Source organism: Anomaloglossus baeobatrachus, chromosome 2 (genome assembly GCF_048569485.1).
Source record: "Anomaloglossus baeobatrachus isolate aAnoBae1 chromosome 2, aAnoBae1.hap1, whole genome shotgun sequence".
Lineage (NCBI taxonomy): Eukaryota > Metazoa > Chordata > Amphibia > Anura > Aromobatidae > Anomaloglossus > Anomaloglossus baeobatrachus.
The window spans coordinates 381,943,962-381,970,524 of NC_134354.1; the positions used below are offsets into that span (position 1 = coordinate 381,943,962).

General features: G+C 48.3%; 1 protein-coding gene across 4 annotated transcripts in view; it reads right to left on the reverse strand.

The window, feature by feature from the left end:
- MEAF6 (MYST/Esa1 associated factor 6) overlaps positions 1-26,563 on the reverse strand; it is a 61,157-nt gene that overhangs the window by 17,544 nt on the left and 17,050 nt on the right. For 2 of the 4 annotated variants that reach the window (XR_012750218.1, XM_075334077.1), the window contains exons 5-6: positions 11,321-11,513; positions 5,928-5,957 (exon numbers count right to left, since the gene is read on the reverse strand). Coding sequence is in view for 2 of the 4 variants with exons in the window: in XM_075334077.1 (XP_075190192.1) it covers positions 5,928-5,957; positions 11,321-11,513 (223 nt within the window). In the remaining 2 variants the exon portion in view is untranslated. The remainder of the gene's footprint in view (positions 1-5,927; positions 5,958-11,320; positions 11,514-26,563) is intronic. The other 2 variants (XR_012750219.1, XM_075334078.1) reach the window with 1 other exon arrangement.

A 26,563-nucleotide genomic window follows, 5' to 3' on the forward strand; every position in this document is an offset into this window, starting at 1 on the left:
CGGGATCTATGGCTCAGTGACCGCTTATTTTTTGCGTCTCAAGCTGACGTTTTTAACGGTACCATTTTTGCGCAGATGCTACGTTTTGATCGCCTCTTATTGCATTTTGCGCAAAAGTTGTGGCGACAAAAAAACGTCGTTTTGGCGTTTGGAATTTTTTTGCCGCTACGCCGTATACTGATCAGATTAATTGATTTTATATTTTGATAGATCGGGCGGCGATACCAAATGTGTGTATATTTTTTAGTTTTTTAACCCTTTAAATTTTCAATGGGGCGAATGGGGGGCGATTTGAACTTTTAGGTTTTTTTGTTTTTTTAATTTTTTAAAACTTTTTTTTAACTTTTTTTTTTATTTTACTAGTCCCCCTAGGGGGCTATTGCGATCAGCATTCTGATCGCTCTGCAGTATCTGCTGATCACAGCTACTAGGCTGTAAACAGCAGATACCCTCTCTCTCTCTTTTGCTGTGCCCCGGGCACAGCGAAAGTGAAAGCAAGTCAGGTGTAGTACAGGAGTCACCACATGACCCTGTGCTACCATGACAACTATCGGAAGTCACGTGATTGCGTCACGTGACTTCCGGTATCGGGCGGTAAGTATAACTTTACCGCAATCGCGCTTATAATGGCGCTGTCACATATTGACAGCGCCATATAAGGGGTTAATCGGCACGATAACAATTCTGCTCGTGCCTAGCAGGCACACATCTCAGCTGTGAAAATCAGCTGAGATGTGTGCCGATCGCGGCATGCTGCCGCCGGAGGAACGCGGGCAGTAACATCATGTCATTTAGGACGTAATTTTACTGCCCGCGGTCGTTAAGGGGTTAAAGAAGCTGGGTGCTCACAGACTGCTGTATCCAAACATATTAATGGAAAGTTTGAGTAGAAGGAAAAAAGTGTGGTAGAAAAAAGTGCACAAGCAACCGGGATAACTGTAGACTTAAAGGGAACCTGTCAGCAGAATTTTCGCAATTAAACTAAAAGATTCCCCTTCTGAAGCTCCTGGGCTGCATTCTAGAAAGGTTCCTGTTTCTATTGTGCCCCATTTGAGACTTAAATACTTTATAAATTCTTACCTTTTTGTATGCAAATGTGTTTTTATGGTCACGGGGGCGGGCTATTTTTCGTCCGTTATTCCCCCTCCTGCCGCTGTACGCCGTCCCCCATTGCTCATTTACATACACGAGGACGCCCTCCTCATGTAACTGTCCTCCTGAGGTCTCGTGCATGCCCAGTGGCACTCTTGCGGGACTGAGCACTGCAGTGTGAACGCTGGTGAGGTGATTGCGCAGGCGCGAGATTATGGGCGGCGCTGTGATTGTCATCAGCAGCGTCATCCAAGTACCCGCCCATAATCTCGTGCCCGCGGTAATAGGTAACGTGGTTCATATGGCCAGCGCTTGCGCATAACAGTGGAAGCAGAGGGAAAAGCGCGGGCACGAGATTATGGGTGGTTACTTGGATGACGCTGCTGATGACAATCACAGCGCCACCCATAATCTCGCGCCGGTGCAATCACCTCACCAGCGTTCACACTGCACAGTGCTCAGTCCCGCGAGAGTGCCACTGGGCATGCGCGAGACCTCGGGAGGACAGTTACATGAGGAGGGCATCCTTGTGTATGTAAATGAGCAATGGGAGACTGCGTACAGCGGCAGGAGGGGGAATAACGGACGAAAAACAGCCCGCCCCCGTGACCATAAAAACATATTTGCATATAAATTCTTACCTTTTTGTAAAGTATTTAGGTCAAAGGGGGCACAATAGCAAGAGTAACCTTTCTAGAATGCAGCCTAGGAGCTGCAGATTGGGAATCTTTTAGTTTAATTGGAAAATTTTGCTGACAGGTTCCCTTTAATAGGATTGTTAAGAAAAGGACATTGAAAAATTTGGGGGAGATTCACAAGGAGTGGATTGCTGCTGGAGTCAGTGCTTCAAGAGTAACACACACAAACGTATCCAGGACATGGGCTACAACTGTTGCATTCCTTGTGTCAAGCCACTCATGACTAATAGACAGAAACGGGTTACCTGGGCCAAGGAGAAAAAGAAAAGAACTGGACTGTTGCTCGGTGGTCCAAGGTGTTTTCAGATGAAAAGTAAAATTATGCATTTCATTTGGAAAGGAAAGGCCAGAGTCTGGAGGAAGAGTGGAGAGGCCACAATCTAAGCTGCTTGAGGTCTAGTGTGAAGTTTCCAAAATCAGTGATGGTTTGGGGAGCCATGTCATCTGCTGGTGTAGGTCCATTGTTTTAATCAAGACCAAAGTCAGTGCAGCCGTCTACCAGGGAAGTTTAAGGCTATGTGCGCACTAGAGCAAAATACCCGCGGATTTACCCGCGGATTTGCCGCGGAAATTTCTTGAGAAATGTCTGCAATCTTTGTGCAGACATTTCCCATGAAATTCTATGAGAAAAAAAAAAAGCTGTGCGCACTGGTGCGGATTTTTCTCAAGAAAGTTTCTTGAGAAAAGTTTCTCGAGAAAGTTTCTTGAGAAAATGAACATGTCCATTATCCGCAGGTATCCCGCGGATTTCTGCAGTACAGACTGCAAAAATCCGCAGGAAAATCGCGGCAAATCCGCGGTAAATCCGCGGCTAATCCGCATACGGTTTTGCCGCGGATTTTTTCCGGAGGTCAGCAAATCTTTCACTCCCAGAAGTTTCTCGAGAAGATTTTCTCGAGAAACTTCACATCTCTAGTGCGCACATAGCCTTAGAGCACTTTATGTTCCCTCTGTCCACCAGCATTTTTGGAGGTGGAAATTTCATTTTCCAGCAGGACTTGGTACCTGTCCACACTACCAAAAGTACCAATGCCTGGTTTATATCCACAGTATCACTGGGGTTGATTGGCCAGCAAAATCGCCTGACCTAAACACCATAGAGTTTTTATATGGTATTGTCAAGAGGAAGATGACAGACACCAGACCCAACAATGCAGATGAGCTGAAGGCTGCTATCCGAGCAACCTGGGCTTCCATAACACCTAAGCAAGCAATGACACAGGATGATCACCTCCATGCCACGCCACATTGATGCAATAATTCATGCAAAAGGGACCCCGATCAACTATTCAGTGCATTTACTGTACACACTTTTCACTAGGCCAACATTTGAGTTTAAAATCATTTTTTTTAAGTTGGTCTTATATAATATTCTAATTTTCTGAGATAATGACTTTTGGGTTTGGCTGTAAGCCATAATCATTAACATTGGATAGGAAACTGTGGAAAAACAAAGCGCAATAGGGTCTTACCCCAACAATGGAGGGGGGTAAAGGAGTATCACACTCACCTCTGATGGTTGTGCCAGTCACCACCACTATATAAGCATGTAAGAATCCGGGTCCAGGCAGCTGCCCCAAGGAAAGCTGATAACAGAGTAATAGAAGAAGGGTCTAAAATCCACGCCAAGGACTCAATGGATCCAATGAAGAGATTAATGCTTCTTTTAATATCATGCACAGGTCTACGCGTTTCAGGAGTCGCAGCTCCCTTCTTCAGGACAACAGGCAGAAAAACATCAAATCCCTGAGAGATTTGATGTTTTTCTGCCTGTTGTCCTGAAGGGAGTTGCGACTCCTGAAACGCGTAGACCTGTGCATGATATTAAAAGAAGCATTAATCTCTTCATTGGATCCATTGAGTCCTTGGCGCAGATTTTAGACCCTTCCTCTATTACTCTCTGTTATAATCATCAACATTAACAGAAATAAACACTTGAAATAGATCATTCTGTGTAATGACAATATATGTGTTTTTCTTTTTGTATTGAATTACTGAAATAAATTAACTTTGAGGATATTCTAATTTATTGAGATGCACTTTTATAGCTTTTGGATAGACTATACCGGTTAATAACCATATACATTAGCAGGGCTATATTGTGGGCACATCTTGTGCAGTTTGTAAACCTTTATATTAAGAAAATATACTATTGCCAATATGAAGTTAAAGACCATACAGGATTGAATTGACCTAGCAGTCAGTCATCACAACTAATTTCCTCCAAGATGGTGGTAGAGTGCGCAGTACTTGAAATAAGCAGCTGGATGCTTGGATGGGCGCGATACCCAAGAATAATGGAAGTCAATGGGGAACGCAAGCATTTTGTCCAGGAAATCTTCTGCAAACAATGCTACCGTTCCCCATTGACTTCCATTATACTAGGGTACTTGAGACACACTCATCTGACCACCAAACACCCAAGCATGGTAGTGCTCACTCATCACTAGAAATTAGTCAAAACCATCTTTGGATATGTCATTAATTCGTGCAAAAGCACATGGTCAAGTCTGATCACGAATCTTCATTGATTTCCAAAATTATTGATCTCCCTTCCTTCTGGAAGCCTGAACCCCTTTAGATCCCTCTTTAAAACAATATTCAGAGGTTATTTGTAAAGATTCTAAAAATATTAAAAAGGTCTGTCAGGATGTGCAACTTCAAGAGACCATAAAACATAACCAGTTAGGCTTGCAGTTGTTTTGGACCTTAAAAGCTAAGGATTTGTTTTGGTTGTCGCATTTGAAGAGCCCACATTTTTCTTTTACACACCATTAATAGAAATCTTGAAAACTAAATTTTTGTAGAACAAGTTGTAATTTTGTTAGTGTAATTTTTTTAGCTTATATTAACTTATCGATTACATGAGGGGTCCCTAACCTGTGGCTCAGGAGCCATATGTGGCTTGCAGGCCCGTGATGTGTGTCTTCTTGAGTCCTCTAGCTTATGCATAAGCACCAGGTCTATCAAACTGCTATGAAGAGCAGGTCTGCATGTGGGACTGATCTAAAAAGGTAGGAATCCCTGGATCTTGGCATACTGCCTCGGTATGATTTCTGTGGAAAATCTTTGGCTGTCATACTGTAATGGGGGCTCTGGGTGCCACTACTGTGAGAGGTGGAAGCCAAATGGGGCTCTTGACCCTCTTTCAGAGCAGAATGTGGCTTGTCAAGGTTAGAAAGGTTGGGGACCCCTGGATTACATAATAAAAGTGAATGTAAATTCAACACAATTTCCTACAGTAGCAGGGAGTGTATTAGGAAAGTGGCAATGCCACCATTTTTCTTTTCCACCTCTGATGAAAATAACGTCCACTCTATTCTATGGGTCATCATGATACCACTTGGGATAGGTATAGATTTTTCCAATGCTTTGGTACTTTTGCACAATATAGGAGGTGGGGGTGGTTGAGTTACAAATACAATTACGACTTTTGTAAATATTGTACACTGGAATGACATTTTACTTTTATTAGCTACGCAGAAGCTTTGGGTTCAGTAGTGGAGATGTGGTGTACAGTTTCTGGGTGGTGCCTTCTTTCATTACGTGTGTGAAAGCTCCAAGAACTGTATGTAAGCTCGAATAACTGTCTCTAAAGTTTAGATACTAGGTGCACACTGAAGTCATCACAAATCTTTCTATTGAGCAGCGCACCCAACAAAGTGTCAACCGCTATGTCCTACAGAATACAGAACCAGCAAAAGAGCAAGCAAACAGTGCCCACGGCTTAGACCAGTAGTCAAACGTTCCTTCAACACTACCCCCCTCTTGGGAGTGCCTGTCTGTATTAATATAGCCAAACTGCATAACACAGGCCAGCTAGACAAGTTTGGGAATTACACCATCAGTTTAGCTTTTAACAGCCCTACAATTTTGGAAATCAGTGGAATTTCGAGATCAGTGTCCCCAAATTAGATCTTTTCACTTTTCCCTCCAAGCTTTCAGAAGAGTTTGATTACTAAACATGGAGAAAATGGGACAAAAGACTGGCCAGTTTAGGCTTCCCTTACCAACCTACGCTATTTCACAGATCAATTCTATTCTAAAGCATATGTTTACAGACTGCAAGCAGGTCATAAAACAGAATTAGCGTTATCTGAACAGAAGCAGTTGTACAGGCTGAAGAATCACACTTACTCGAAGTCATAATCATACATGCCAGATGGACTGGAGGAAGCATTAAGAGAAAAGAAAGCAATAGGAGTTAATGCAACGATTAGCGGAACTGAGTGATTAGCACAAAACACAATGCTAATCCAAAAAGGAAAAAAAAAAAAAAAAAAAATCATCAATTGTGCTTGATTAGGAGAAAGCAGAATATCAAACAAGTGGTTAGATATATGAGGAAAAAGATTGCTTACATACAAATCAGAACTCCGTGGGAACAGCCATAAGATATGGTCTAAGGGTACAGTCTCACTAAACGACGTACCAGCGATTCTGACCATGATATGACCTGGTCAGGATCGCTGGTGCGTCGGTACATGGTCGCTGGTGAGCTGTCAATCAGGCAGATCTCACCAACGACCAGCCACCAGCGACTTGTGGAAACGATGCTGCGCTTGGTAACCAATGTAAATATCGGGTAACTAAGCAAAATGCTTTGCTTGGTTACCCGATATTTACCCTGGTTACCAGCGCACACAGCTTAGCGCTGGCTCCCTGCACTCGTAGCCAGGATACACATCGGGTTACTAAGCAAAGCATAGTTACCCGATGTGTACTCTGGATACGAATACATGGAGCCAGCACTGGCAGCCTGAGAGCGGCATACGCTAGTAACCAAGGTAAATATCTGGTAACCAAGCAAAGCGCTTCGCTTGGTTACCCGATGGGTACCTTGGTTCCAGCGTCCGCAGCTTCCAGAAGCCGGCTCCCTACTCTCTGCACATTCAGATCGTTGCTCTCTCACTGTCAAACACCGCAATGTGTGCTTCACAGCGGGAGAGCAACGAGCAAAAAATGAACCAGCACGGTGTGTAACGATCAACGATTTCACAGCAGGGGCCAGATCGCTGCTTAGTGTCACACATAGCGAGATCGCTGGTACGTCACAAAACCGCAGCGATCTTGCTAGCGATCTCGCTATGTGAAAAGTACCCCTAATACTTTCTCCAAGGCCACATGCTGAGGTTTAGCATTTGACGAGTTTACCTGAGTATTTGTAAGGAAGGCCATGAGCATATGTTGGGTATTTGGTAAGATTTTTACCTCAGTATTTGTAAGGCCATGTGCACACGTTGGGTATTTGGTGAGGTTTTTACCTCAGCATTTGTAAGGCCATGTGCACACGTTGGGTATTTGGTGAGGTTTTTACCTCAGTATTTGTAAGGTCATCTGCAGACATTAAGTATCTGGTGAGGTTTTTTTTTTTTATCTCAACATTTGTACGCCAAATCCAGGAGTTGAACAGTCAGAGGAAAAATTTTAATAGAAACATGGGCATCACTTCAGTATTTGAAAGGGTAAAAAATACAGAGGTAAAAAAAAAACCTCACCAAATACTGAACATGTGCACATGGCCTAAGACATTAGAACTCTTCTCTTTTGAAGATGTGACATTATATGGGTATGTTCACGTTCTCATTTTCCAGTCAAAAAACATCCATTTTTCAAGCAGAAGGAAATACTTTTTCTCTGAAGTTTTGTAAAATTGAAGCCTTTTAGTTTTATCAATTTAACCAAGAAAATGTAAGTGATTTTTTGCAGCAGAAACGCTTAGGCCTCTTTCACACATCCGTTTTTTTTGCCATCAGGCACAATCTGGCGAATTGCGAATAAAACTGATCCGGCGCCGGATCAGTTTTTTCCTCAGACTTGTATTCGCGCCAGATTGTGCCGCATGGCCTCTCGGTTCGCGGATCTGGCAAAATTTTTCTGTGCGGCCGCTGGAAGGAACGTCCCAAGAAACGTTTTTTGTGACCAGCGAAAAAAAAACAGAAGGAGATGGATCTGGCGCCATCCATCTTGTTTTACAATGAAAGCCTATGGGCGCCGGATCCATTTTTTTGTTTCTGGGCATGCCCACAACTTGTGTAAAATTCAGTTCTGGACAGAAAAATCTCTCTCTCCCCCCATCCGAGATGGGTTGCACCTTTAAAATGCATAGTAAAGAAAAATGCTAAGACAGAGCCGTTTTTTTTATCAGATCCGTCACATCAGTTTTCCCACAATCTGCGACGGATCCGTCACATCAGGCACAAACTGGATTGTGCCTAACGGCAAAAAACTGATGTGTGAAAGTAGCCTTACTGGTGCAGCCATATGATTGCCATAGATTTGCTTATAGCGGAGCCATAACGGCTACATACTGAAGCCAGATGGCCCCTACTGACTTCCTGAGCTGCAGTAAAGAATAAGATTGCGCAATTCCCAAAAACACCAGGACAGACAGAACCCCTGGACCCCAGCAGCATTCATTGCTTTATGTGCTGCTCTGCTATGACAGTCTTTCCCTGCGTGGTCAGACAAGCTGCATTACTCAGAGGATTTGAAGCTTTATAGACATAGCTCATCCATTGTAGTAAAAAAAAAAAAAAAAAAAAAGGGTAAAGCAACATATAACAACATGTTCATTCCTCCTTATAAGGGCTCTTCTCCACTTGCGTTTACAAATTCACAGCGACACTCGGCTACAAATGTGAGTCGAGTGTCCTGCGTGTGGTCTGCGTACGGTGTGTGTTTTTTTTCCTCACATAGCATCCGTATGACATGAGAGCGTCATGCGGGTGCTATGTGAGTTTTTATGCATACCACGTCAGACTGGCTACCGGAGGAATCTCCAGTAATACCAGGCCTGGCCACGGTTACCTGCACTGAACACCGGATCTGTCACCTGAGCTCCAGAAATCAGCCCAGTCTGTTTACAGCTGTGCTGAACTGAACAGCAATCGCCGAGGAATCAATCACTCGGCTCTCGCTGTTCAGTCCAGGCTGCACTCCGGAGCTCAGGTGACAGCTCCGGAGTTCAGTGCATGTAACCGTGGCCAGGCCTGGTATTACTGGAGATTCCTCCGGTAGACAGTCTGACGCGGTATGCAAGTGTCAAGGATCCATGTGACATGCGTATGCCACCCGGATTCTGATTTTTTTTTTCTCGCTCCCATAGGATTGCATGGGGGTGCGAGAGCTGAGACTCTGAAATCGCAGCATGCTGCGATTTCACCGAGAGCACGAGACATTCTGTAAAACATTTAGCAAGAGGACACGGCCTCATTGATTAACACTGGTGCGAGTGCGATCCGATTTTCTATCAGATCGCACTCGCACATAGAAATCGCAAGTGGAGAACAGCCCTAAATAATATATTCAGAAAACAGACATCATCTTGTTTCCATTCAAAAACTGATGAAAACTAGTTGCCAGAGGCAAATACCCTTCACCAAATTGTTGGCGTATAAACTGTACATTCTTGCACATAGTAGCCCATTATGAAAAAGCTATCTTTTTTAATTTCTGTCAACATACCCGTATAGGGGGCTTCGGTGTAGTTTTGCAAGGCACCATTATTTTTACTGTACAGTATACAGGAAAATAGACAAAATACAAGTGTGGGAAAGAAATGCTTTAGTTTCATGTTACTGCTCTAGTTGTGAGTTGTCCAGTTCAGTAAAAACCTGGAAACGTATATACTATTGTAGGAGGCAAAAAGACAAATTGCCGTGTTCCCATTTTCCAAGCCATTTTCATTTTGCGGTCAATGAAGTTGGGGGAAGGTTGTGCTTTTCTGTGGGGAGCTGGGGGCTTTCATTGATATCACTCTGGAGCAGGCCATATTTTGAGAACTCTTAATTGCTTTTTTTGTGTGGGAGGTGCAGCCTTTCCCCCTCTACATTTACCACACGGATTAATCATTTGTATTCTGACAGTCTGGACTTTTACAGATGCAGCAGTATACAATATTCCTTTGTTTTCATGATGCGATTCATGCTGCCTAAACCCTGGCAATCATCAACTGCAGGATTTTTTTTTTAAATGCTTATTTATATTTTCTTTATGGAGCGTTAAGGTGTTAATCTCGTTAAAGAGAATCTGTCAGCAAGTTTTTGCGATGTAATCTGAGGGGTTAAGACACTAATTTCAGGGATGTGTCACTTATTAAACTATGCTGTTTCAATGAGTGTTTTAACTGAAGGAGATCATCACTGCCCAGGCCAGGTCCCTTCATGAGATCTGGTCCACAAACTCCTCCAGTTAAGATTGGCAAGTCACTTACTATAAAATGTACACAGAAAGCTGTGCTGTGTGCAGGGTTAGCTTTCTGATCTCTGCTACAGCTAAAAACGCCAATTGTGGCAAAACTGCTGCAGCCAGTAAACTAAGTAATACATCAGTGGAATCAGGGTCTCTACCTACATTAAAGTGAACCTGTCAGGTGCAATATGAACACAGGACCACGAGCAGTTCTGCGTGCATATCACTAATCCCTGCATCTAGTAGCAAACAAAGAGCTTTAAAAAAAAAGTATTTGTAAATATTTTTTAGGATATCCTAATGAGTGCAGGGACTAGTCGCATGGGCGTTAGTTTCTGCGCTTATTCCGCCCTCTTAGCATGCCTACAGGGGCGTGCTAACATGCTATTCAAGGCAGCCTCACCAGCGGTAACGTGCGTACCTGTGTCTCCTGTGACCGCTGATCTGAATGCCGGGCACTTGTGGTCAAGCGCAGTATGAAGCTGGGTGTACACGTCCCGGCTTCAGAGAGGTCTAGTGTCCATGACCGGAATTTCCAGGACTTGGGATTAGCGGTTACAGCGGACACAGGTACGCAAGTTACTGCTGGTGATGCTGTATTGAATAGTATGTTAGCACGCCCCTGTGGGTGTACTAACATGCTAAGAGGGCGCAATGAACGCAGGAACTAATGCCCTTGCGACGAGTCCCAGTGTTCATTAGCATATCATAAAGGATCTTTAAAAACACTTTTTCTAAAGATCTCTTTATCTGTGCTAGTGTATACAGGAACGGTTAGGCAGGAAATAGCAATATACACCCAGAACTGCTCGTGATTCTGGGTGGATATTGCACCTGACAGGTTCCCTTTAAGCTGCTCTCTTTCCATACAAGCATCAATACAAATGCCCAAAACAAGCAAGACTGCAGCGTTAGTCAGCCAAGATTCTGACTACCTCATAAATGTCTCATGTATAGTAAGGAATTAGTAGCCACAAATTTAAGGTAGTAAAACTGTAGGTAGCGGCATTAAATTAATAAAAACAGAACATTTAACTGACTGCACAGCCTCAAAACAAAAAACTGACCAGAATGTCACATCTAAACACCCTCCTACAAACGTTTGCAGAAAAAAGGTGCCAAGAATGCTGTGCTACAATAGGAATAAAAGCAAGCAGCATTAACCCCTTTTTACTGAATACATTTTTCATGTTGAGAATAGTAGATTATTTTAGGTTTTTCTCACGTTATACTACACATATATAGTCGTGTGGCCAAAAAGGAGGAATTTTTAGGGCAAAGGGAAAAAACAAACAAAATACACAACCCTTAAACTGCGTTAAAACAGAAAAACAAACCTGTGCCTGTTTTTATTCTTGCGTTTCTTATGGCTGCTGTGATGTCCTGCGGAGTTTGTGGATGAGGCCGCTTTCTGAGGTTTCACACCAGACAGGGAGCCATCTAGATCTTCAGCATCATCTTGGCTGGGTTCATTTTCCTGATTTTGAAAGTCTGGAGAGTTGTCACTTTCTGTGCCGCTGCCTGGTTCTCCTGTAAAACATGACAGCTACTGAGAAAACCTACTTAAGACCCTGTGTGCACACTGCGTTTTTTTCATTGGATTTGCTGCGGTTTTTATTTATAAGCTTCATGCAGTCCTTCCCCAACAAAGTCTATGAGAAATCCAAAATGCAGTGCGCACATTGCTTTTTTTTTTCCTTACAGGTTTTGCTACAGAATATCTGCAGCAAAAGAAGGGAATTTTGTTTACTTACCGTAAATTCCTTTTCTTCTAGCTCCAATTGGGAGACCCAGACAATTGGGTGTATAGGCTATGCCTCCGGAGGCCGCACAAAGTATTACACTAAAAGTGTAAAGCCCCTCCCCTTCTGCCTATACACCCCCCGTGCTCCCACGGGCTCCTCAGTTTTGGTGCAAAAGCAAGAAGGAGGAAAAGAATTATAAACTGGTTTAAAGTAAATTCAATCCGAAGGAATATCGGAGAACTGAAAACCATTCAACATGAACAACATGTGTACACACAAAAAAACAGGGGCGGGTGCTGGGTCTCCCAATTGGAGCTAGAAGAAAAGGAATTTACGGTAAGTAAACAAAATTCCCTTCTTCTTTGTCGCTCCATTGGGAGACCCAGACAATTGGGACGTCCAAAAGCAGTCCCTGGGTGGGTAAAATAATACCTCGTGATAGAGCCGTAAAACGGCCCCTTCCTACAGGTGGGCAACCGCCGCCTGAAGGACTCGTCTACCTAGGCTGGCATCCGCCGAAGCATAGGTATGCACCTGATAGTGTTTCGTGAAAGTGTGCAGGCTCGACCAGGTAGCTGCCTGACACACCTGCTGAGCCGTAGCCTGGTGCCGCAAGGCCCAGGACGCTCCCACGGCCCTGGTAGAATGGGCCTTCAGCCCTAAGGGAACCGGAAGCCCCGAGGAACGATAAGCTTCGAGAATTGGTTCCTTGATCCACCGAGCCAGGGTTGATTTGGAAGCCTGTGACCCTTTACGCTGGCCAGCGACAAGGACAAAGAGTGCATCCGAGCGGCGCAGGGGCGCCGTCCGAGAAATGTAGAGCCTGAGTGCTCTCACCAGATCTAACAAGTGCAAATCCTTTTCACATTGGTGAACCGGATGAGGACAAAAAGAAGGTAAGGAGATATCCTGATTGAGATGAAAGGGGGATACCACTTTAGGGAGAAATTCCGGAACCGGACGCAGAACCACCTTGTCCTGGTGAAACACCAGGAAAGGGGCTTTGCATGACAGCGCTGCTAGCTTAGACACTCTCCGAAGTGAAGTGACTGCTACTAGAAAAACCACTTTCTGCGAAAGGCGTGAGAGAGGAATATCTCTCATTGGCTCGAATGGTGGTTTCTGAAGAACCATCAGCACCTTGTTCAGATCCCAGGGTTCTAACGGCCGCTTGTAAGGAGGAACGATGTGACAAACCCCCTGCAGGAACGTGCGTACCTGTGGAAGTCTGGCTAGGCGCTTCTAGAAAAACACAGAGAGCGCTGAGACTTGTCCCTTAAGGGAGCCGAGCGACAAACCCTTTTCCAGTCCAGATTGAAGGAAGGACAGAAAAGTGGGAAAGGCAAAAGGCCAGGGAGAAAAACCCTGAGCAGAGCACCACGACAGGAAAATTTTCCACGTCCTGTGGTAGATCTTGGCGGACGTTGGTTTCCTAGCCTGTCTCATAGTGGCAATGTCTTGAGATAACCCTGAAGACGCTAAGATCCAGGACTCAATGGCCACACAGTCAGGTTGAGGGCCGCAGAATTCAGATGGAAAAACGGCCCTTGAGATAGCAAGTCTGGTCGGTCTGGTAGTGCCCACGGTTGGCCGACCGTGAGATTCCACAGATCCGGGTACCATGACCGCCTCGGCCAGTCTGGAGCGACGAGGATGACGCGGCGGCAGTCGGCCCTGATCTTGCGTAACACTCTGGGCAACAGTGCCAACGGAGGAAACACATAAGGGAGCTGAAACTGCGACCAATCCTGAATTAAGGCGTCTGCCGCCAGAGCTCTGGGATCTTGAGACCGTGCCATGAACGTCGGTACCTTGTTGTTGTGCCGGGACGCCATGAGGTCGACGTCCGGCACCCCCCAGCGGCAACAGATCTCCTGAAACACGTCCGGGTGAAGGGACCATTCCCCTGCGTCCATGCCCTGGCGACTGAGATAATCTGCTTCCCAGTTTTCCACGCCTGGGATGTGAACTGCAGAGATGGTGGAGGCCGTGGCTTCCACCCACATCAAAATCCGCCGGACTTCCTGGAAGGCTTGCCGACTGCGTGTGCCGCCTTGGTGGTTGATGTATGCCACCGCTGTGGAATTGTCCGACTGAATTCGGATCTGCTTGACTTCCAGCCCCTGCTGGAACGCTTTCAGGGCAAGATACACTGCCCGTATTTCCAGAACATTGATCTGAAGCAAGGACTCTTGCTGGGTCCACGTACCCTGAGCCCTGTGGTGGAGAAAAACCGCTCCCCACCCTGACAGACTCGCGTCCGTCGTGACCACCTCCCAGGATGGGGGTAGGAAGGATTTCCCCTTCGATAATGAAGTGGGAAGAAGCCACCACCGAAGGGAAGCTTTGGTCGCCTGAGAGAGGGAGACGTTCCTGTCGAGGGACGTCGGCTTCCTGTCCCATTTGCGTAGGATGTCCCATTGAAGAGGACGCAGGTGAAACTGCGCGAAAGGGACTGCCTCCATTGCTGCCACCATCTTCCCCAGGAAGTGCATGAGGCACCTCAAAGGGTGTGACTGGCCTTGAAGGAGAGATTGTACCCCTTTCTGTAGTGATCGCTGCTTGATCAGCGGAAGCTTCACTATCGCTGAGAGGGTATGAAACTCCATGCCAAGGTATGTCAGCGATTGGGCCGGTGTCAGATTTGACTTTGGAAAATTGATGATCCACCCGAAACTCTGGAGAGTCTCCAGGGTAGCGTCGAGGCTGTGTTGGCATGCCTCTTGAGAGGGTGCCTTGATCAACAGATCGTCCAAGTACGGGATCACCGAGTGACCCTGAGAGTGGAGGACCGCTACTACAGTAGCCATAACCTTGGTGAAAACCCGTGGGGCTGTTGCCAGGCCGAACGGCAGTGCCACGAACTGCAGGTGTTCGTTTTCTATGGCGAAGCGCAAGAAGCACTGGTGCTCTGGAGCAATCGGTACGTGGAGATAAGCATCTTTGATATCGATCGATGCAAGGAAATCTCCTTGGGACATTGAGGCGATGACGGAGCGGAGGGATTCCATCCGGAACCGCCTGGTCTTTACGTGTTTGTTGAGAAGTTTCAGGTCCAGGACAGGACGGAAAGACCCGTCCTTCTTTGGGACCACAAACAAGTTGGAGTAAAAACCGTGGCCCTGTTGCTGAAGAGGAACAGGGACCACCACTCCTTCTGCCTTCAGAGTGCCCAGCGCCTGCAGAAGAGCCTCGGCTCGCTCGGGAGGCGGGGATGACCTGAAGAATCGAGTCGGGGGACGAGAGGTGAACTCTATCTTGTAACCGTGAGACAGAATGTCTCTCACCCAACGGTCTTTTACCCGTGGCAGCCAGGTGTCGCAAAAGCGGGAGAGCCTGCCACCGACCGAGGATGCGGAGTGAGGAGGCCGAAAGTCATGAGGAAGCCGCTTTGGTAGCGGCACCTCCGGTGGTCTTTTTAGGACGTGACTTAGACCGCCATGCATCAGAGTTCCTTTGATCTTTCTGAGGCCTTTTGGACGAGGAGAATTGGGACCTGCCCGCGCCCCGAAAGGACCGAAACCTCGACTGCCCCCTCCTCTGTTGGGGTATGTTCGGTTTGGGCTGGGGTAAGGATGTATCCTTTCCCTTGGATTGTTTGATGATTTCATCCAAACGCTCGCCAAACAATCGGTTGCCAGAAATTGGCAAACTGGTTAAGCGCTTTTTGGAAGCAGAATCTGCCTTCCATTCCCGTAGCCACAAGGCCCTGCGTAGTACCACCGAATTGGCGGCTGCAACCGCCGTACGGCTCGCAGAGTCCAGGACAGCATTAATAGCGTAAGACGCAAATGCCGACGTCTGAGTGGTTATGGACGCCACCTGTGGCGCGGACGTGCGTGTGGCTGCGTCAATTTGCGCTTGACCTGCTGAGATAGCTTGTGGCGCCCATACGGCTGCGAATGCTGGGGCAAAAGAAGCGCCGATAGCTTCATAGATGGATTTCAACCAGAGCTCCATCTGCCTGTCAGTGGCATCTTTGAGTGAAGCCCCATCTTCCACTGCAAGTATGGATCTAGCTGCCAGTCTGGAGATTGGAGGATCCCCTTTGGGACACTGAGCCCAACTTTTGACCACGTCAGGGGGAAAGGGATAACGTGTATCCTTAAGGCGCTTAGAAAAACGCTTATCTGGACAAGCATGGTGATTCTGGACTGCCTCTCTGAAATCAGAGTGGTCCAGAAACATACTCTGTGTACGCTTGGGAAACCTGAAACGGAATTTCTCCTGCTGAGAAGCCGACTCCTCCGCCGGAGGAGCTGAGGGAGAAATATCCAGCATACGATTGATGGACGCAATAAGATCGTTCACTATGGCGTCCCCGTCAGGAGTATCAAGATTGAGAGCGGCCTCAGGATCAGAATCCTGATCAACTGTCTCCGCTTCATCAACCAGAGATTCCCCCCTCTGAGACCCTGAACAATATGATGATGTCGAGGGAAATTCTAAGCGAGCTCGCTTAGTCGGTCTGGGGCTGGGGTCTGTGTCAGAACCCTCAGCCTGGGACCTATGAGATACCCCGGGAGGACATTGTTGGTCCAACTGAGGTGGGCCAGGGAACAAAGATTCAACAGAGTCCCTGTGCTGAGATACCGGCCTGGACTGCAAGGCTTCTAGTATCTTAGCCATAGTCTCAGAGAGTTTTGCAAACTCCGTCCCCGTCACCTGGACAGTGTCAGCAGGTGGCTCCCCCTGGGCCCCTCTTAGCAGAGGCTCTGGCTGAGTAAGTGCCACAGGGGCCGAACAGACACAATGGGGGTCAGTGGAACCTGCCGGTAGCGGGGTCGTACATGCGGCGTAGGCAGCATAAAAAGCCTGTGTTTTGGCACCCCTGCCTTTCGTGGGCGCCATGCTATTATCTTCCCTGAGCAACACAATAGGGTATATAGCCAGAAATCAACTGTGCACCATACAGTGTAAAATATATATACCATAAACATATAATGTTACACTACTGGACAATGGGGCTAGCACCACAGGTGCTGCTTACCACCCGCGTCCCTGCCTGGGTCTCCCAGACTTTGTCCCCCTCTGCAGCGTCCGAGGAGCTGACAGGAATGGCTGCCGGCGTCCTGAGGAGAGGAGGGAGCCGTGGGCGTGACCCAGAAAGTGCGGGAACTGGTGCCCGCACTGTGCAGTGAGGGGGGTGGAGTATGCAAAGCATGCTCCAGCCCTCAGTGCTGCTCATTCTGTGCAGCGTCCCGCCCTTCCCCTGCCTGTCAGGGCTGGGGGTGGGAAGAAAAGAAACTAGGCCGCAAAAAGCCGGGGACTCTAGTAATGAACGTGGCCGCCGTAAAAGCGCGGCCGGCGTGGAAGTCCCCGGCGCACTACAAGTCCCAGCCGCGCCGCGGTGTTTCCATGGCAGCGGCGGTCAGTGCGGCAGTCCCTATACATAAAACACACTCAGCAACGCTGAGTGTGTAATGGCACATATTAACCCGGTCAGCGCCGCGGTCCCCGGTGCACTAGCACACCCAGCAAAGCTGGAGTGTTGCTGTGCGCTGTCCCCACAGGGATACAGAGTACCTCCAAGTAGCAGGGCCATGTCCCTGAACGATACCCGGCTCCTATCCAGCAGGCTCCACAGGAGTTGTGGATGAAGCACGGTCTCAGTGCCTGGAGACCGATAGGATCCCACTTCACCCAGAGCCCTAAGGGGGATGGGGAAGGAAAACAGCATGTGGGCTCCAGCCTCCGTACCCGCAATGGATACCTCAACCTTAACAACACCGTCGACAAGAGTGGGGTGAGAAGGGAGCATGCTGGGGGCCCTATATGGGCCCACTTTTCTTCCATCCGATATAGTCAGCAGCTGCTGCTGACCAATCTGTGGAGCTGTGCGTGCATGTCTGCCTCCTTCGCACAAAGCAAAAAACTGAGGAGCCCGTGGGAGCACGGGGGGTGTATAGGCAGAAGGGGAGGGGCTTTACACTTTTAGTGTAATACTTTGTGCGGCCTCCGGAGGCATAGCCTATACACCCAATTGTCTGGGTCTCCCAATGGAGCGACAAAGAAAGTAGCATGTCCCTTCTTTCCTGCATTTTTCCTGTGTTTTGCCATTGACAATGTTAAAAAAAACTGCAGGGACAAAACCGCAGGCAAAAAAAGCAGTAAATCCGCAGCAAAAAGCAGTAAAACCGCGTTTTTTGGTGCAGTTTTTCCACAGGTAGGTTCATTTTTCGTTGGAAAAACAAATCCAAAGTGTGCGCACATAGCCTTATTCAAGTTATTAGAAAGAACACAACACTAAGATTAGGTTTTAAGCTGTGCCATGGACTGCGTATAAAACTGACCCGCACATCCAACAAATGTGAACAGGTTCTAGCTGAAAAAACATAGTAACTATAAAATGCATACAGCTGCACACTGAAAAGCCAAAAATGTACAAGGGAAAATATGGCACTGCATTACTGCAAAAGAGAGATATTTAGTTTATGTATTGACCTTTCTGTGTTCATAACCTTTATAGCAGGAGCCCATCTGGCCAAACATGGAGGTTTGTAGTCCACAGTGGAACCTCGCTTAACGAGTAACCCAGTTAACAAGAATTTCGCTTAACAAGTAAAGCTTTCTGTAAATTTGTAACTCTGTTTACGAGAAAGCTTTGCTGTATTCCGGTTCCGTACATCCACCGCGCTCTGACCCACTCTTGCAGTCCACACAAAACACAAGCACACACAAACAAACACGCATGCACGCACACACACAGTATTATGCTCACCTTACCTTCAGTTCCATCGCCAGTCTCATGGATCTTGTAGTCCGCCTGTACATCGCGACGAGGGAGGAATCCTTGCGGCGAACTACAAGATCCAGGAGGCAGACGATGGAACGGAATGTAAGGTGAGTATATAATATGTGCGTGTGCGTGCATGCTTGTGTGTTTGTGCATGTGTGGAATGACAGAATAGGGGACCAGGATGGGACATTTAACAAGTTGTGGAAGGAATTGTCTACATTGCAATGATTTCCTATGGGAAATCTTGCTGTGCTAAACGAGTACCTTGGTTAACAAGCACATGACAGAACGGATTGTTCTCGTTAACCAAGGTTCCACTGGAATGGCATTTGCCCAGACATGGATGTTTTTAACCTAGATAGTGGCATTTAAGTAAGGTTCCCGGGTTGCAGAGATTACCTTGCTGTTGGTTTTTGGGCTTAAATGCATTGCCCAATACACTGTGTGCAGAATTATTAGGCAAGTTGTATTTTAGAGGATTGTTTTTTAATTAATTATTGATCAACAACTATGTTGTTAATCAAGCCAAAAGACTCATATCAAAACTTAATATTTTTGGAAGCTGGAGTGGGTTTTTTTTAGATTTGGCTATCTTAGGAGGATGTCTGTTTGTGCAGGTAAGGCTGCTTTCACACTACGTTTTTTTAACATGCGTCATGAACTTTTAAGGCAAAAACGGATCCAGTGCAAATGCGTTTTCATTTCAATGTATTTGCCATGGACTCGTGTCAACATGCGTTCACATGCGTTTGCGTGCGTTCTAGTAATTATCCAGCAACTTGCAGTTTAACTTTTTTCAAAAACGCTACTTGTAGCGTTTTTGAGCTGCGTCCAAATACTGTTTTTCACTGGATCCTGACTATACTGCACGCAAACGCATGTGAACTCTGGCATGCTGATAGACAGGATCCTGCTTGCTCTACTGAGCATGCCCAGGAACCAGCCTGGCGTGATCAGTCTCTCTCTCCCCCTCCCTCTCTCCCCCTCCTGAGAGCGGCGGATGCTCGTAAGCAAGGTAAATATCAGGTAACCAAGCAAAGCGTTTCGCTTAGTTACCCGATGTTTACCTTGGTTATGTGTGAAGGGAGCAGGCAGCCCGGTTCCTAGCAGCTACGGACGCTCATAACCAAGGCAAATATTGGGTATCCAAGCAAAGTACTTCGCTTAGTTACCCGATGTTTACCTTGGTTACCAGCGTCTGCAGCTGTCAGATGCCGGCTCCCAGGCTATCACGTTCAGTTCCTCTCACTCCCGATCACATGACTTCAATGCCTGCCCATAAACTTCAAGGGGCAGGATCCTGCAAAATAACACATGCGTTTGCATGCGTTTTTCTTTGTAAAAACAGAATCCACTTTTACAGCAAAAAAAAAACAAAAAAAAAAAACGTTCATGACGCATGTTAAAAAAAAAACGTAGTGTGAAAGCAGCCTAACTATTACTGTGTAGAATTATTAGGCAACTTAATAAAAACAAATATATTCCCATCTCACTTGTTTATTTTCACCAGGTAAACCAATATAACTGCACAAAATTTAGAAATAAGCATTTCTGACATGCAAAAACAAAACCCCAAAAAATTAGTGACCAATATAGCCACCTTACTTTATAATGACACTCAACAGCCTACCATCCATAGATTCTGTCAGTTGCTTGATCTGTTTACAATTAACATTGCGTGCAGAAGCCACCACAGCCTCCCAGACACTGTTCCGAGAGATGTACTGTTTTCCCTCCCTGTAGATCTCACATTTTATGAGGGACCAGAGGTTCTCTATGGGGTTCAGATCAGGTGAACAAGGGGGCCATGTCATTATTTTTTCATCTTTTAGACCTTTACTGGCCAGCCATGCTGTGGAGTAGTTGGATGCATGTGATGGAGCATTGTCCTGCATGAAATTATGGTTTTCTTGAACGATACCGACTTTTTCCTGTACCACTGCTTGAAAAAGTTGTCTTCCAGAAACTGGCAGTAGGTCTGGGAGTTGAGCTTCACTACATCCTCAATCCGAAAAGGTCCCACAAGTTCATCTTTGATGATACCAGCCCATACCAGTACCCCACTTCCACCTTGCTGGTGTCTGAGTTAGAGTGGAGCTCTCTGCTCTTTACTGATCCAGCCTCTGGCCCATCCATCTGGCCCATCAAGAGTCACTCATTTCATCAGTCCATAAAACCTTTGAACAATCAGTCTTAAGATATTTTTTGGCCCAGTCTTGACGTTTTATCTTCTGTTTCTTGTTTAGAGGTGGTGGTTTTTCAGCCTCTCTTACCTTGGCCATGTCCCTGAGTATGGCACACCTTGTGCTTTTTGATACTCCAGTAACGTTGCAGCTGTGAAATATGGCCAAACTGGTGGCAAATGGCATCTTGGCAGCTTCACGCTTGATTTTCCTCAATTCAAGGGCAGTTATTTTGCGTCTTTTTTGCCCAACACGCTTCTTGTGACCCTGTTGACTATTTGCCATTAAACGCTTGATTGTTCGGTGATCACGCTTCAAAAGCTTGGCAATTTCAAGACTGCTGCATCCCTCTGCAAGACATCTCACAATTTTGAACTTTTCAGAGCCCGTCAAATCTCTTTTCTGACCGATTTTGCCAAAGGAAAGTTGCCTAATAATTTAGGCCACCTTATATAGGGTGTTTATGTCATTGCACCCCACCCCTCCTCATTACAGAGTTGAATATCACCTGATTTAGTGAATTGGTAGTAGGCTGTCAAGCCTATACAGCTTGGAGTAGGGCAACATGTATTAAAGTTATCATGTGATCAAAATACTCATTTGCCTAATAATTCTGCACACAGTGTACATCTATCTATATATATATAATTGCGTCTGTCTGTCTGTCTGTCTTCAAAATTGTGTCCTTCCGGTGACATTGTGTCCTTACGGTGACACAAAGCTGATTGGCCGCTGGGCTCGCCATGGCCCCGCCCCCCCACACCGATTGGCCGCTCGCCCAGGCTGCGCCCCCACACGGATTGGCCAGCCGCTCGCCCAGGCTCCGCCCCCCCCACAGATTGGCCTCTCGCCCCGGCACCCTGCAGGCATTGGCAACTCGGCCACGCCCCGCCCCCCTCACGCAATGGATGTTAGCTCTGCCCCCAACCCCCCCCCTCATTCCCCGAACTGACACGGTCACGGCTCCCAGGTGAGTACTGTACAACCCCCCCAACGGGAGCCCACATCAGCGTACGCCGCCAACACTTACCCTCGCATTGCTGGCCTTGCCGCCGTATGCTGGTGTGGGCTCCCGTGCGAGTGGGGGACGAAATGCGCTGGTAACCATGGTAGCATAGTTACCAGCACATCAAGGTCCTGCAGCGGCGGAAGATCCACACGCACACACATAACAGCACACACACACACACACACACACACACACATATCAGATCACACTCACTCTCACAAACACCTCACACACACATCGCATCCACACACACAGCATCCGGCGATATCGCTTGCTTCTCGGCCTCGATACTGTGCTGCTGTGACCTTCCAGGACCTGACGGAGGATCACATGGCCAGAAGCATGTGGTATCTCCGGATGTTGTGAGTATCAGCGCGTATGTGCGATTTCGTCAGTGTCTGTGTGCGTGAGTGTATGCGATCGGGTGTGTGCGTGAGTGTATGCGATCGGGTGTGGGCGTGAGTGTATGAGATCGGTTGTGGGCGTGAGTGTATGCGATCGGTTGTGTGTGTGAGTGTATGCGATCGGTTGTGTGTGTGAGTGTATGCGATCGGTTGTGTGTGTGAGTGTCGGCAGAGGAGCACGGCGTGCTGGAGGAGGCTGGGAGCAGAGAGGCTGATCTTGGGGAAGGCTGGGAGTGGGAGGCTGATGCTGGGGGAGACTGGGAGGGGAAGGCTGATGCTGGGGGAGACTGGGAGGGGAAGGCTGATGCTGGGGGAGACTGGGAGGGGAAGGCTGAGGCTGAAGGAGGCTGGGATGAGAGAGGCTGCTGCTGCGGGCAGAGAGGCTGCTGCTGCGGGCAGAGAGGCTGCTGCTGCGGGCAGAGAGGCTGCTGCTGCGGGCAGAGAGGCTGCTGCTGCGGGCAGAGAGGCTGCTGCTGCGGGCAGAGAGGCTGCTGCTGCGGGCAGAGAGGCTGCTGCTGCGGGCAGAGAGGCTGCTGCTGCGGGCAGAGAGGCTGCTGCTGCGGGCAGAGAGGCTGCTGCTGCGGGCAGAGAGGCTGCTGCTGCGGGCAGAGAGGCTGCTGCTGCGGGCAGAGAGGCTGATGCTGCGGGCAGAGAGGCTGATGCTGCGGGCAGAGAGGCTGATGCTGCGGGCAGAGAGGCTGATGCTGCGGGCAGAGAGGCTGATGCTGCGGGCAGAGAGGCTGATGCTGCGGGCAGAGAGGCTGATGCTGCGGGCAGAGAGGCTGATGCTGCGGGCAGAGAGGCTGATGCTGCGGGCAGAGAGGCTGATGCTGCGGGCAGAGAGGCTGATGCTGCGGGCAGAGAGGCTGATGCTGCGGGCAGAGAGGCTGATGCTGCGGGCAGAGAGGCTGATGCTGCGGGCAGAGAGGCTGATGCTGCGGGCAGAGAGGCTGATGCTGCGGGCAGAGAGGCTGATGCTGCGGGCAGAGAGGCTGATGCTGGTGCAGCATGGGGGATGGAGCACGTTTGGGAGTGCGCAGCATGGGGGATGGAGCACGTTTGGGAGTGCGCAGCATGGGGGATGGAGCACGTTTGGAAGTGCGCAGCATGGGGGATGGAGCACGTTTGGAAGTGCGCAGCATGGGGGATGGAGCACGTTTGGGAGTGCGCAGCATGGGGGATGGAGCACGTTTGGGAGTGCGCAGCATGGGGGATGGAGCACGTTTGGGAGTGCGCAGCATGGGGGATGGAGCACGTTTGGGAGTGCGCAGCATGGCGGATGGAGCACGTTTGGGAGTGCGCAGCATGGCGGATGGAGCACGTTTGGGAGTGCGCAGCATGGCGGATGGACCACGTTTGGGAGTGCGCAGCATGGCGGATGGACCACGTTTGGGAGTGCGCAGCATGGCGGATGGACCACGTTTGGGAGTGCGCAGCATGGCGGATGGACCACGTTTGGGAGTGCGCAGCATGGCGGATGGACCACGTTTGGGAGTGCGCAGCATGGCGGATGGACCACGTTTGGGAGTGCGCAGCATGGCGGATGGACCACGTTTGGGAGTGCGCAGCATGGCGGATGGACCACGTTTGGGAGTGCGCAGCATGGCGGATGGACCACGTTTGGGAGTGCGCAGCATGGCGGATGGACCACGTTTGGGAGTGCGCAGCATCGCGGATGGAGCACGTTTGGGAGTGCGCAGCATGACGGATGGAGCACGTTTGGGAGTGCGCAGCATGACGGATGGAGCACGTTTGGGAGTGCGCAGCATGACGGATGGAGCACGTTTGGGAGTGCGCAGCATGACGGATGGAGCACGTTTGGGAGTGCGCAGCATGACGGATGGTGCACGATGGGGAGTGCGCAGTATGGCGGATGGAGCACGTTTGGGAGTGCGCAGCATGGCGGATAGAGCACGATAGGGAGTGCGCAGCATGGCGGATAGAGCACGATGGGGAGTGCGCAGTATGGCGGATGGAGCACGTTTGGGAGTGCGCAGCATGGCGGATGGACCACGTTTGGGAGTGCGCAGCATGGCGGATGGACCACGTTTGGGAGTGCGCAGCATGGGGGATGCAGCACGATGGGGAGTGCGCAGCATGGGGGATGCAGCACGATGGGGAGTGCACACCTCCCCCCAACACACACACACACACACGCGCACTGCACAACACACACACACACACACACACACTGGGAACCACAAACAACGCCCTACACAGACACCCACACACACACAGACAACGCTGCACACACACAACACCCAACACACAAACACCGCAGCACACACAAATATACGCACATACCGCACAACACACACATTGCTCAAAACATACCTCCCCCCAAAACACACCATACACACAAACCGCACAACACACACACACAACGCTACAGACACACAGCGCTCCACAAACAACGCAACACACGCAACACACATACAACACCGCTCTCACCCTCCGCCACACCCAGAACATGTACAGCGCCCTACACAAACACTTGGTAACTACACACAACAACATCTAATTATATATATATATATATATATATATATATATATATATATATATCACAAAAATCATACATGAACTACACAATACGTAAATTATAGAATACCCGATGCGTAGAATCGGACCACCTTCTGGTCTATATATAATTGCCTTATTCTGTCTGTATGTCTCCAAAATTGTGTCACCGTGACAGTGTCATAAAAGTGACAACTGTCGGATTGGCCGCTCTGGGCTCGGCCTGGCCCCGCCCCGCCTCCCGCATGGATTACCCGCTCGCCCTGGCCCTCCGCACGCATCGCCTGCTCCAGCGTACACCGGCTCCCGGTACACATGTGCAGGGAGCCGGCATACGCTGACGCCTCGCCCGCTCAGTCCCGCCCCCGGCACACGTTGCCACGCTCGGACCTGCTCCCGGCGGCCTCAGCATGGGGGATGGAGCACGATGGGGGTGCACACCTCCCCCCAAAACACACACAGCCACACGTGCACCGCACAACACACACAGCACCACACACACAGAACGCTGCAGACAGCGTTCCACAAACAACGCAACACACATACACCACCACTCTCACACACCCCCACACCCAGACAACACCCATAACATTTACAGCGCCCTACAAAAACACTTGGTAACTACACACAACATCTATATATCTATATAACAAAAAGCATACATTAACTACACAATACGTAAATTCTAGAATACCCGATGCGTTAGAATCGGGCCACCTTCTAGTAAACTAAATATCTCTCTTTTGCAGTAATGCAGTAAAAGATTCACCAGCAGCTGAAGAATGAGAGTCATGGGCTGCCAAACATGGGATACGAGATGGTGGACAGCACACAGTTTACTTGCCAGTTGGGAGGAATTACCAATAAAATTATATATGTGTGTTTTAATACATGGTATGTCAATTCATCCATCCAACTTTTCCAATATATCTGACCTGTTCCCTCTTTGCTTCAATATCTCCCTGGCATGCTGCAGCATCTCACGGTGATCTCTCACCCCCTGTTCCCCACCTTACTTTTATGACCTTTGTTTATTTTGCCTATGTGAAGCTGCATCTGGCAATCTGAGTGATCAAGGGGTTTTTGTTGCACCCCACCCCTTCACAGCTGATTGCACTTGTATGTGTATATACTGGGCCCACTAAAAGTCTGCCCCAGACTTTGTCTGCACCATATAAGTATGATGCATTGAATTAGGCCAGAATTGAGCAGCCGGAAGTGACCGGAAGGTAACAGCTTACATAGTCACTGTAAACCATGTTTGTGTTTGTCTTCACTGTTACCTCTATAATACTTCACTTTCTACTGCACCCTCTGATCCCTAAACCAAATAAAGAATTTTTCATCTCTCCCTCCATCCTCCCCACCCATCTCACCTTCCCCTCACATATTTTCTTCCACATTTCACCCAGTGTCTGCAGAACACACGGCCACCTCACGGCCTTCTCCTGCTCCCACTTAGGTTAGTTTCACACTACGTCTTTTTAACATCCGCTGAAAACGTTTTTTTAGCGGAAGTACGGATCCTGCTTTTACAGCAAATAACGTATGCAAACGCATATGTTATTTTGCAGGATCCTGCACTGGATGTTTAGGGGCGGGCATTGGAGTCATGTGATCGGGAGTGAGGGGAACTAGACTGGGAGGAGGCTTCTGACAGCTGCAAACGCTGGTAACCAAGGTAAACATCGGCCTTGGATACCCGATATTTATCTTGGTTACGAGTGTCTGCAGCTGCTAGGAGCAGGGCTGCCTGCACACGTAACCAACGTAAACATCGGGTAACTAAGAGAAGTGGTTACGCGATATTTACCTTGGTTACGAGTGTCCGCAGCTCTCAGGTGGGAGAGAGGGAGGAGAGGAAGGGGGAAAGACAGAGAGAGAGAGGGTGAGGGAGGGAGTAGAGAGATAGACAGATCACGCGAGACTGGTTCTGGGCATGCTCAGTACTTTCTGGGCATGCTCAGTACAAAAGCAGGA